Raw genomic sequence first — 13,047 nt, forward strand, 5'->3', positions numbered from 1 at the left:
TTTTCTGTGCGTATAAATACATATTTTTATTTTCCCTTTCTATTTTTTTTAAGGGGCCCAATATTTTCTTCTGCGCTCGGGGCCTCAACCGACCTTAATCCGCCTCTGAGGTGAGTGGTGGGTCAGGGGTGACTGGGGGAGACCTCACACTGGGAGTGAAAACAGGTGAGTAAGATATCAAGATTTCCTGCAAAAGTAGGTGGGAAACAAACAAAAAAACAACAACAACATGGGTAATATCCCTCCCTGACTACAGCTTCAAAAACGTCTAGGGCAGAAAAGTCATGCTTAGTGATGAAGTGGGCAAATGGCTACCTCTTTTTGGATTCTTTGATCCTGTCAGAAGTTTCCTGCCTGGTAGCGTTTCCTTGAAAAACAAAGCCTCCTAAATTAAGTCTGAGTAAGTGGAAGGAAACAAAGCTAAGACCCTCAGCACCGCTGAAGGCCAGTCACTGAAGGGTCTTGGAGGAACCTTGAGCCCAGAACCGCCAGGACTCGGGGGATCCACCTCAGCATTGGAACCGTGCCAGGACTGAAGCTCAGACGTAAACCAGTGGAATTTATCTTTGTCGCTGAACAGGGTGCCCCGGGGGCGGGCAGACCCGATCTTTGCAGTGTGTCCCACACAATGCCAACTCGCCCCCAGGGTGGCTTCCGCCTGCCGCCTGCTCCCTTTACAAGAACGAGGCTTAAGCAGAGCCCGAGCAGACGAGTGCGCTTTAGGGAACCCGGCTTGGATGCCCTGCCGGAGTTTTAGTCTTCGAGTGGGAGCGCGCTGGGCGTGGGGAAGCAGCCACGGCGCGGGCCAAGCTGGAGCGCGTCACCGTCGTCGCCAGAGACGCCTCGCTGCCCAATCGGCAGAGGCGCTTGGTCGCAGCTCGGGAGCGCAGAGACATAAAAGTGCGGCACCAGCCCCTAGCGGGCGGATCCCGGGCTGGAGGCCAGCAGCGAGAGGGGCTCCCCCTGCCCCCAGGCGCTGGAAGGCCCAGGGTCTGTCCCCGCACGCTCCCCTGCACCGCCCCCCACCCCACCGCGCCCTTCCTCTCCCCAGCCCACAGCCCAAGGGGGCATCCGGACGACAGCGTCCCAGGCGTGGGGCTCCTGCAAAATGGTCCCTCAGTGGATGCTGCTCCTTTTTCTCCCCTTGGTGGGAGCCACGGGGCGCCCCGGGGGCCAGGAGGACGATCCGGGCCTGGCGGCGGCCCTGGCCGCACCCAACGCCTCGCACTTCTGGAACAACTACACCTTCTCCGACTGGCAAAACTTTGTGGGCCGGCGGCGCTACGGGGCCGAGTCCCAGAACCCCACGGTGAAAGCCCTGCTCATCGTGGCTTACTCCTTCATCATCGTCTTCTCGCTCTTTGGCAACGTCCTGGTCTGTCATGTCATCTTCAAGAACCAGCGAATGCAGTCTGCCACCAGCCTCTTCATCGTTAACCTGGCCATCGCCGACCTCATGATCACGCTTCTAAACACCCCCTTCACTTTGGTAAGGCCGGGGCCAGGCTGCTCCGCGCGCTCTCAGGCCCTTCGCTCTCAGTTCTCTCTCCAGGCTCGTCCTTCTCTGCCCACCCCTGCACTCCCCACCCCTTCTCTCCTCTTTCTCTGGGCCTCTCTTCCTCTTCCCCCTGTCTTCCTGTCTTCATCTCTCTTAGTGTCTTTTCTCTCTTGCCCTCTCATCCTCTTAGTCTTTTTGTCAGTCTCTTGTCTGTCTGTGTCTCTCTCTCTCTGTCTTCATCTTTTTTCCTCTCTGTGACTCTTTCTGTGCCTGTTTGCCCGTCTCCATGTTTGTCTCCTTACCTTTCTCCTTTTCTCTCCGATTCTTCTTGTCCTGTGTGTTCTCTCTCCCCCCACCCCCTCTGTCTTTCCCTCCTTCCCTCTGGCTTTCCCACCTTCTAAGCCAGAGCGTCTGCAGCCTGTGGTCTGTAGCCAATTGTGAATGAATGACCATTTCCTGTTTAATTGTAATGTCACTGCGCAGGAGCCTGTTTGATAATTGAGCAGTAAATCGAAGCCCCTTGAAATGTCAGCAGAGATGGCTAGGTTGCCTCCCCGCCCCCCACCAAAGTGCAGCCTATTAAATATACCCCCTCCAGGATGCTGCTTTGTGCCACAGCTGAACTATCAAGCAATTGCTAATGGTTAATGGAACCTTATGTGCATTTTCCTAGACCACTTATTTTCATTGCATTTCTTGTCTGTGCTTTGACAGTGATGCTGTGCATGAAGTCTGTGTTGGGAAACAGACTGGGCCCCAGAGCTGGGGCTGACCTGGGGCACCTGCACATGGCTGGCATGTGTGCCTCCTCCCCAAGCCTTGGCTGCTGAGCATTAGCAGTGTCATTTTTGTCCCTCTGTGACTGGGGAGTGAGATGCTCATGGATGATTTGAAACTATGAGAGCTTTGACTGAACAATGAAAATGACAGCTAAATCTTATGTTTTATAGCATGAGTTACATCTTTTTCAATATGTAGAATAATAGTTTGTAGAATCTGAGTTATTACCAAAGCAGTATCTGTTCATATCTCTCTGTATCTCATTGTCTCTGTCCTTGTCACATTTTAAAACTACATTCCCTTGTCCTCACTTATGAGAACATTATTCACATTTTGCAGACGAGGAAACTAAGCTGCGGAGATATTCAATCCCTTGTCCAAGGTCACTTGGCTAGAAATTGGCAGAGCCAGAATGAGAATTACTTCCCCTGACTCAAGTCCATATGTCTGTCCACTAAACCACCCACTCAGGAGTGGGGCCAGGGAGTACTCTTAGACCATGTTAAGCTGCCACTGCCCCAAACCATGGGCTTTCCTGTTGTCCTTCCAGACTACATTTAAAGGATTCCTTGCCACAGGATCCTCTAGGCACTAGCCAAGGACAAAGGGGCTTCTAAATACCCTAGTCCCCCTTCCCCACACTCTCTCTGCTGTCTTGAAGCACAAGAGAGTGCATCTCTAACTCCTCTTGACTCCCCCCTTGGTTTCTGAGCTGACAATCTGCAATGCTGAGAACTAGAGTGTCCCAGGACATGGCCTTGTGCTGCTGCCCAGAGCAGAATGCATGGCTAGATCTGTAACAGACATGAGGTGTGTGTGGAGGGAGGGAGGCCACAGATCCCAGGCCAGGTTGCAGCCAAGAGCTGGCAACCCCTGCCCTGGAGGATCTCCTATGAGAGAGGGGATGTCAAGGTCCCGAGAACCCAGCATCATTTCCATTTTGAGCTAAAACAGTGTGGCCTTCAACCGATCCACATACCTGTCCCACTCCAACTCCTTTTGGAGCTTCCAAGGTGCTGGCCAGGGAGAGTGAAAGGATTGAGGGGAGGGTCTTCTAAGGCTTCATCCAGGCTCCTCCACTGGATGAGATGTTGTGTCTTCAGGCTGGTTGATGACAATACCCTTCCTCCTTGGTCTCAGTTGCTGTCCTCTTTATGCACTATATCAGCATAAAATCTAGTTCTGGTCATTAGGAGAACAGTGATTTACAGTGCCCATGGCAGAGACATACACAGACTATGGCAGACCCCAGAGGAGGGAGTCATTCATTCTGACCTGCCAGAGTCCCACAAGAAGGTCAGAGGAGACCTTACAAAGAACATAACATTTCAGAGGCCAGGATCAGTAGATATTTCCCAGGTTGAGATGAATGTTCAATGCAGACAGAGGGACCTGGGAGAACAAAGACAAGGGGCATCAAAGTTCATCTTGTGTGGAGGGACCGCTGAGTGGCTCATTGTAGCTGGGGCAATGGGGGCAGGAAGAACAGTGGAAGAGGCAGCAGGGTGGAGGAGAGGGGAAGGTGAGCCAGAAAGGAAGGCTGGGCCCAGGCTCTGAGTGGGCCTGGGTACTCATAAGGTATCTGTCCTCAGGGTTGTGATGATTCTAAGCAGGAAGGTAACAATATGGTTTAAGAAGAACACTATCAGCAGCATGAAGGCTGAGTTACAAGGGGACAAGACTGGAGGTCAAGGAAAGGTCTCAGGAGGCTCTACCAGTCCAGGTGAGAGATGATGGGGGCTTCCACTACAGTCATGGTCTTGGGACTGAAGAAGAGGGAATGGATTGAAAACCATTTTGATGTAGCACTGGTTGGCTCGAGTAATGCATTGAATATGGGAGGTGAGAAGTAGGCGTAGCTAAAGATTTCTAGTTCTGTAATGTTACTGGACTGCTCAGAAGCCTCATGTTGCTCCTCCCTGCTTATTCCAAAGATAATAAACTCCATGATCTGCTTGCCCAGTTTCATGATGTGGCCAGACTTGTCCCTTATAACTCTTCCACACACTCCAGCCCAAACCATTCCACCCCTTATTCCCTACACTGGTCCTGAGATTTCAGATCCAGTGCCAAGTAGTACTTTGGTCTTATCTCCACATATGCAATCCTACCTGTTCTTTAAAGCTCATCTCAAGTGTCTCATGTCCTAATAATGACAGCAGAGTTATAGACTAGGTACTGTTGTACCTACTTTGTATGTGGTATCTCTTGTTTGCTTTTCATAACAGGCATGTGAAAAGGGTTAGCCCCATTTTATAGATGAGGAAAGTGAGACTCATAGGGCCTAAGTGCATTGCCCAAGGTGACAGGTATAAATGGCAAACACTCTGCCATAAACCACTACACAGTATTCTTTCTGATTTGCTCTAATTTTTTCTATCATCTCTCTGTCTCTGCCCTTCCCTACCCCTGCCTGGTGTCCCAGTGCCCTTTGCCTGAACCTTCTGTAGAACATTACATACTTTCTGGGTTTTTTTCCAAGGTATCTGGGTCCTCCTTTGCCCAGACTGGAAGCTCCTTTGTCAGAATCAATGCTTGACCTCTCTGGGCCATGGGACATTACTCGCAGGAGCTGCTCAAGCACTGACTAAATGAGCAAATAGCCCTGGAGTATGTGGGATGAGGCTGAGGCCTGATCCTAAAGTCTTACTTGGTCCCAGGGAGCTTGCCTTCTCCCCCCCATCCCCCCACCCCCGCCCCAGCATCTGTCCCTGCCCCTGCTCCTGCCCACACCTCTTCAGGTCCCTGATTCTTCTTCCCAAATGATGTATTGCAAGGCCTGCTTAGCCAACATTTGAGAGCATAGCCCACACGCTCTGCTGTGACTTTTCAGTTGTGTCTTCCTCATTATTCTGAACTCATATGAGCCAAGAATTAATTTTATAATTGCCATAAAAATAGCTACTACTTATTTCTAATAATATCTTTCTGTGTCCCACCCTTTATAGACTTTTAAAACACTTAGTCCTTACATAAGCCTACAAGGTAGAGATTTTAAGCCTTTGTTTTTTTACAAATAAGGAAATTGAGGTTCAGAGAAATTACATACCTCACCCAAGGTCAAACAGCTAGAAACTAGTAGAGGCAGGAAGGCTGAGTTACAAGGGGACAAGACTGGAGGACAAAAGCTGGGATGAGGCTGTAACGATCCAGGTGAGAGATGATGGCAGATGTCACTAGGGCCATTACCTTGGAACTGAAGCCAAAGCCCATGTCCTTTCCACGCTCTCCGGGCACTTAACACTTGACAATGAGTCATGCTAGAGAAAATCATGTGTGACCCTCAGTTCAGCTGTGAAGAGTAGAAGAGGGAGGAGCTGGAAGAGGCCTTTGAGGGATGTGCTTGGAGACCACGGGCGTTGGGTGGGGGCTGTCAGGATCAAGGCCTGTGTCCTGACTTCTATGGCTTTGTTCCAGGTCCGCTTTGTGAACAGCACATGGGTGTTCGGGAAGGGCATGTGCCACGTCAGCCGCTTCGCCCAGTACTGCTCCCTGCATGTCTCAGTACTGACTCTGACAGCCATTGCTGTGAACCGCCACCAGGTGAGGGCCCCCGCCCCTGACACCCTGCCCTTTCCTCTCTACCGTTGTTGTCCAGAGGGGATGGGGGACCTGTAAGACAGTATTTTAGCCCATTTTTCAATGAATGCATCTGTCTTAATGACCAGTATGAGTGCTTAGATTAGGTCCATTAATCTCTTTGTACTAGGTGCTGCAAAAAGTTAGCCTCGCTGCTAGCATTTTGTGTCTCAGAAATGAATGAACTTGCTTTTTGGGTAGAGAAGCAAAGCTGAAAAATCACAGATGAAAAGAGAGTGGCAAATAATTATAGGTTGGAGATGAGGCTTTTGGCTGAGAGATGGGCATTCCATTGCCCATGCTGTTGAGGAGGAAAACCAGCTAGGGCATCCAGGTGAGAGCAGCAGGCATTGGGGTGGGACAGGCCCGCCCCATCAGACATGCATGGGTGGACATGGTGAAGGAAACTGAAGAGGACCTGAGAGTGTCCATCCTGGAAGAGGATGGCTGCATGGCAGGCGTCTTACACTATAACTCAGTAAACCCATGTTGTATGCTTGGGTCTATGCTCAATCAAGGAATGGAGGCTCAGAAAAGTGCATATGTAACTTTTCCAAGATCACATGCCTGGCGAATGATGAAGCTTGGGTTAGAACTGAGGCCCCCTGTAATTTTAGTAATGGTTTTCATAAACAGTGCTGTGAACCCCCAAATAAATGTCAGTGCAGCTTCCCATGATCAGTGGTAAGTCTATCCATAACAGTCACCCTCAGACCCTCCGGGAGCACTTTGTAACCTAAGGGGTCCAGCATCCCGGGGAGATGGGAGCAGGTACTGAGGTGGAGGCCAGCCAGGGCTTGGTCCTCCACCAGCCTTGCTGTGGGGCTGTGGGTCCTTCATCTCTCTCCACCCACTATGTGGTCCTGACACATAGGACCTTCAGGAGGCATGTGGGTTGCCTGGGGTCTCTGAGTCTAGATGACACCTTCTTCCTATCCCTAGGGGTGGGCTGTCAGGAGGTTTAGTCAGGGGCTCAGTAATGAATTAATGGGTGCTTTCCCTTATAACTAGGACTCACCTGCTTTATTGTGACATGTCATCTGGATTCCTCTTTTGCTTCAAAACTTCTTCAGCCAGTGATGGAGTTTGCTTGTTTTCCAGGTCATTATGCACCCGTTGAAACCTCGGATCTCCATCACAAAAGGTGTCATCTGCATCGCAGTCATCTGGACCCTGGCTACCTTCTTTTCACTCCCACATGCTATCTGCCAGAAATTATTTACCTTCAAATACAGGTGAGATCCTCTAGAAGGGAGCAGCTGCGGACTCAGGACTTTGGCAGAGGGGAGCGTGAGCCTTCCCGTAACATCAGAGTTACCAGCACCTGATGCATGGAGCTGTTCTTTCTGCCTCTCTCACTTTCTATGCTCTGCATTTTTTTCTGCATTTTCTCCTCTTCCTTTCTTAACAACTTTAGCTCCCTTCTTATTCTCTCTTGGTCTGCCAGGCCAACTCAGTATTGATCAGCTTCTGTCATGGGGAGCACATCATCTCACAGACCGAGCTTTGAAATCACCATGCCTTGTTCAAATGCGGTTGTTTGAATTCTCTTGCACAACCTACAAACAAAACATATCTATGCGTCTGAGGCAGGATGCCCTACCTCTGCTTACCTCCCATTCAGGTTTCTTTGTCATAAACTTTCACAGAATGAGAAGTTCTTTCAAAGCACTCAGTGCTTTAAATATAAGCACTCATGTGTGCTACTAGTTTATAAAGGCAATCGCCCCCACTAGATTGTAAGGTTGGGGAGAGCTAGCCCCATTTCTGATTTTGTTACGTTGGTGTCCCTAGCATCTAACTTACTGTCTCCACATAACAGCCTTCAACCCATATTTTCTGAATGAATGAATGAGCATGGAGTGATTTTTGTCAGTTCATAGTTGTTTTAGATAAAGTTCCTTAGAAAGAGACCCTGAGATAAAGGAAGGTCATTGTGCCTGTGCTTCCAAGAGTAATGGGTAAGGGAGTGGGGAGGCAGGATAGGGAAATGGGAGAGCTTCAGGAAGGGTGTGATTTGGGGGACAGCTGCAGCTTGCTCTGCAGGGAGCTCTGGTGATAGAGTTCACCAGCCTCGAGGCAACTGGAGCTGGGCTTTCACATGCTAGGCCTCCGTTGGGAAAACGTTCTTAGTGGATCTGTGGGGAGTATCTTCCGCAGCCCTAGGGTAGTTCTGGCACCCAAGAAGGTCACAGGTACCAGCTATTTTGGGGGGAGCAGGCAGGAGCTCGGGGCCTGGCACTCTAGACAGGTAAAGGGGACCTGAGGGGATCTATGGGGTGCACTGCTTGCGTATCCCACAGTAGCCATGTGCTGCCCCCTCTGAAATACATACACACTCCTGTGACAGATGCAGGGTCAAGAGGACAGACTGAAGGCTGATTTCCACTGACCTAAAGGGCTCCCTTCCAAATTCTAGGATATTGGAATGAATCACATACCCACACCCATCAGCCCTCGGACTCCCCTCTGCCTTCACACATGGAAGGCTATTTTTTTTTTTTTTCTGCTAAGAAAAGCAAGGAGAGTACTCTCTTTCTTTCACTAGTGATGACCACCAGCACATAGAACAAGAGCAACAGGCCACCTGATATGAGGAGAAAACAGCCATTTTGAGTTGCTGCCTAGGTATTTTACAGTCTGACCACCTGACTCACACCAAGTCTGGACATTGAGATAAGGACTGGAGCTGAGGATCCCACTACAAATTCATGTCTTGCTTTTCTTGGGCACCTTTTTAAGTCCCCCTCAGAGTTGAGCTTAGAAAAAATGCTGCCTCAGCCACCTTATAAGTAATAGGTGCTTACTACCCTGCTCTCTGTCTTCTGCTCACTGATGACCTGGGAGGAAGGACTACCCTTCCCCTGGCTCATTGCACTCCTGTTCTGGGACTTGTCAGCCATAAATCTTGTGACTTGACTTCCTTTGTGTGAATGTATTGAAATGGTGCCTTTAAAATGGCCCCAGGGTTTTTCACTTCCCCAAAATGGGAGCCTGGAGACCTAGAGAGCTATCTGCGCCTATCTTGCGCCTCCTCATTCAGCAGGCCATAATCTGCACATTCTTAACACATGAGCTCTGGGCTTTCCAACACACATGGAGATTCCTGAAAAGCTTGAAGAGGACTGGGTATGCTGCATATATTCTGGTATTGCTACTCACATTATCCAGACCCATTATGTACAGTGATCCCTCACTTATCATGGGTATTACGTTCTACATCCCCTGCAATAGGTGAAAATCTGCAAAGTAGGAATCGTACACTTATTTTAGTATTTATGTATATTTTAAAGCTTTATAAACCCTTCCCACACACGTATAAACCATTCCTAGTCCCTTATTAACCTTTCCCACACTTTTATAAATACTACTTATGTTCTTAAACATATTCTACACTCTTAAACCTACATAACTTTAACAACATATGTATATAGTACCGCAAAATCCCGTGATATAGTGAAAAATCCGCGATAAATAATTAAATGTAATATTTTTAAAAATCCTGTGATACAGTGAGGCCGCGATAAGTGAACCATGATATAGAGAGGGACTACTACTGTACTTTGCCCCATTCCCTAGTTCCCCTCTGCAATGGGAGCAGGTAGTACAATGGGGGATTCCTGAATACATTGTGCTCCCAGGATGAGTTAGTTCTAACATGAAGAACACCAGTGTTGTATTCATTTATTGAACACACATTTATTGGGTCTCTATATGGATTAGGAATAATACAACATTAAGAGGACACAGAGAGAACCAGGACTATCCTTTATCTCTATGGAACTCCCAGCCTGGTGGGAAAGCCAGAAATGGAATCAGGTAATTAGGCTGCAGCATCAAAAATGCTATAAGAGATGGATGTACCAGGAGCCCAGTGCAGGGGAGGCTAGTGCTTCTTGGGCTGAGGCCTTTCCAGACTAATTGCATGCCCCACCCCATCTCTGTATCTCTGTGTCTCTGTCTCTGTCTCTGTCTCCCCTTGCCCCCAGTGAGGACATTGTCCGCTCCCTATGCCTGCCAGACTTCCCTGAGCCAGCTGACCTCTTCTGGAAGTACCTGGACTTGGCCACCTTCATCCTGCTTTATATCCTTCCCCTCTTCATCATCTCTGTGGCCTATGCCCGGGTGGCCAAGAAGCTATGGTTGTGCAACACAATCGGCGATGTTACCACGGAGCAGTACCTGGCCCTGCGGCGCAAGAAGAAGAAGACCATCAAGATGCTGATGCTGGTGGTGGTCCTCTTTGCCCTCTGCTGGTTCCCCCTCAATTGCTACGTCCTCCTCTTATCCAGCAAGGTCATCCAAACCAATAATGCTCTGTACTTCGCCTTCCATTGGTTTGCCATGAGTAGCACCTGCTACAACCCCTTCATCTACTGCTGGCTTAACGAGAACTTCAGGGTGGAGCTGAAGGCATTACTTAGCATGTGCCAGAGGTCATCCAAGCCTCAGGAGGAGCGGCCACCCTCCCCAGTCCCTTCTTTCAGGGTGGCTTGGACTGTGAAGGGCAATGGCCGGAGGGCTCCAGTAGCCAACAACCTCCTGCCCTCTCCCCAGCTCCAGTCTGGGAAGACAGACTTGTCCTCCCTGGAACCTATTATGATGATGAGTTAGAGGAGTGTGGGATGAGGTAGGGAGAGGGTTCTGTCTCCAGCTGAGATTGGGAAAGAGCCTGGAAAAGAGCCTATCCTCTTATACATGACCTTCATCATGCTGGAAACAAGTTCCTGCAGAAGCTGTAGGACTCTCGAGTTCCTAGGAAACTGCTCAGCTTCCTAAGCCACATTTGATGTAAAAACTAAAAACCACCAACCAACTAGACACATGTGTATGAATTCCTGTCTCAGCAATGCTATGAGGCATATCAGCCTGGTTCCCAGAGCCAGAGAACAGGACAACTTCAGCACAGATGGAGGCTGAGTCAGTCAAGTACCTCCAATTGTCAGGCAGCTGCCTCCCTGCCCTCCCTGCCACTGGGCATCCATAAAAAACACTGAGTCATACTTTGGGTGTGGCTGACCCATATGCACAGGGCTGTGCTGGAAGAAGCTTCATTCACCGGTGCAAGGTTAGTGAGCCAGAGCTCACATGGACGTTTTTGTACCTCACTTTCCGAAGTCATTGGGCCAAGATGAATCACAAGTCTGTGGTGGCCTGGCCCAATATATGACAAAAAAAAAGGGGACTAATTTGGTTCCTTAAAACAGAAAATTATTATTAAAACTTTGGAAGATTCAGAAAGGCACAAAGAAGAAAATAAAAATCACCACCTTCTCCCACCAACTTGTGATAAATTGTTAACTGTAGATTTATTTGCAACTCTTTGTGTGTACGCTTTTCATTTCATTATTACACTTTTCCATGTGGAGATAAGCAAGAAATAGGCATAGCAGAGAACTCTGGAGTGCCTCTCCCAGGAACAGTGTCTACCAGACGAGTCAGAAGAGGTGGGAGAGGAACCCCAGGAGAAGACTGTCTGGGAGCAGACTGGCTGCCTTCATCTTGTAGTCAGTGGTGACAGGGGCCTGGCTGAAGTGCCTCTTCTCAGATGGCAGCCATCATGATGAGCCAGAAAACAAAACTCATCCAAGAAGCATAATTCTTTTTCTCCTCCAATCATACAGAACAAGGGGTGGGGAACATTGCCCTACTTTCCCAGGGGACGAGGGAGCAGGCTTTGAAACATGCTGGAAATCATTGTGTTTAGACACCTCACCCCCAACCTGTCTAGACAGGCCATTTCTCTGTGTTGTCTGAACAATAAGGCTTTTTCGTTGTCCACATCACCCTGGCAGCTCCCACGTCACTTACAGAAACCTATGGCATCCTGATAATTAAGGACTCAACTTGGCACAGAAATCTCATTCCAGAGATTGAGCGTTTTCATCACCTTCCATCTGGTCCTGAGTGACTCACTGTGTCGCACAGAAGAGAGATGCGTCAGGCAGAATAGAGCTTCACAGTTGCCACTGTCACTGGTTTTAGGTTTGTTTTAGCACCAGATGGATCCAGAGAGCAAAGCATGGATATGAAGCTGAAAGGAAAACTGAGGTTTGGGGAGAAGGGGTTTGTTCAAGGTTCACTTAGATCTTGTGGCTGTTAATTGAAACTGAATTTGGTCATATCACTTGCTTTTCTGTAATGAACTGGAGGTTTTGTTATACTATGCCAGTTATGAGGGTGTTTGGAAATTTCAGGATATAAAGTTTAAAAATCATCTTCTGAACAGTGGATAAAAAAGTGACTTTCATGGAGCAGAGAGAGCTTTCTGTAGGGAGCCCCAGATGGATTTTTTCTGGCCGAATGGCTCCCTCGTCTGCGCCTGTAGTCTCTGTAGTGTTAAGAATCTTAATGCTGCCATAGAAATTCTATGAAACAGAAAAAGAACAGGTGGCCGGGCCACAATATCACTTAAATTTCCTCCTCTCTCCGAGAGCATCTAGAAACATGGCAGAGTCACAGAGAAGCCCTTTTGTGGAGAAGGACTCACTGTTGGCTCATTTGGTCTGTCTCCTGCCTGTACCCTGTCTGTGCCAACCTCCCCACATTCCCTACATGCCTCAGAGCAAAAAGTGATTTGTATTTGTGAATACGAAACTTGTCAAACTTGAGTCTTTCCAGTGTGTGGTAATGAGTACTTAATTGTAAATTGCTCCAGTCCCATTAAAATCATTTTTTGTGTGTGGACTGTGCTTCTCAGATGTGTGATTAGGCCACAGTAGGTAACCTTTAAAATGGGGATCCACATGGGTTAGACTTAGTGAGCGTGGAGAGCACCTGCCCACACCCCTGCGTGTTACAGCTGATGCAGGGCAGCACAGAGATGGCGAACAACCCGCTGAAGACCTTGAACTCCGGGTGTAGTGCTTCTTCCACTGAGCGGGCTGCCAAGTCCCCTCTCCCGTCATCTTGAATCTGTGCTGTGCGTTTTAGCCAGGGCTCCATCTGTTCCTTGGTGATTCAGGAGATGACACTGCCTCTAGAGCTTCGAAAGCGGGTCTCCCACTTGCAGTGTGCAGTGTGTACCACATACCTGTGTTTACCAAGACATCTGCCCCAGTGGGTCTGGGGTCCCCCTGTCCTACCATATGCCATACAGAGCCCAGGAAAGCAGTTTTAAATAATTTCACAGAAGGTTATACAAAGGGGTAATTTACTGACTGAGCCTAAAAGAAAACTTGAAAGAAAAA

At 48.8% G+C, this 13,047-nt stretch overlaps 1 protein-coding gene across 1 annotated transcript; it reads left to right on the forward strand.

Annotated features, from left to right (window-relative positions):
• Positions 1 to 1,077: 1,077 nt before the first annotated feature.
• Positions 1,078 to 12,542, forward strand: GPR83 (G protein-coupled receptor 83). Its single transcript, XM_090265850.1, has 4 exons — positions 1,078 to 1,489; positions 5,696 to 5,821; positions 6,959 to 7,092; positions 9,847 to 12,542. Exons 1-4 carry the CDS (start codon positions 1,109 to 1,111, stop codon positions 10,469 to 10,471), a joined length of 1,266 nt encoding a protein of 421 aa, XP_090121976.1. The 5' UTR covers positions 1,078 to 1,108; the 3' UTR covers positions 10,472 to 12,542.
• The last annotated feature ends 505 nt before the right edge of the window (positions 12,543 to 13,047 follow it).

Source organism: Furipterus horrens, unplaced genomic scaffold, assembly GCF_987537825.1.
Source record: "Furipterus horrens unplaced genomic scaffold, mFurHor1.1.pri manual_scaffold_2, whole genome shotgun sequence".
In the NCBI taxonomy this organism is placed as follows: Eukaryota; Metazoa; Chordata; class Mammalia; order Chiroptera; family Furipteridae; genus Furipterus; species Furipterus horrens.

Bases quoted from the DNA above. Each gene is read 5' to 3' on its own strand.
- GPR83 (XM_090265850.1), top strand. From the start codon at position 1,109: ATGGTCCCTCAGTGGATGCTGCTCCTTTTTCTCCCCTTGGTGGGAGCC. The intron at 1,490-5,695 runs GTAAGGCCGGGG...GCTTTGTTCCAG, and splicing joins TAAACACCCCCTTCACTTTG to GTCCGCTTTGTGAACAGCAC. The intron at 5,822-6,958 runs GTGAGGGCCCCC...CTTGTTTTCCAG, and splicing joins TTGCTGTGAACCGCCACCAG to GTCATTATGCACCCGTTGAA.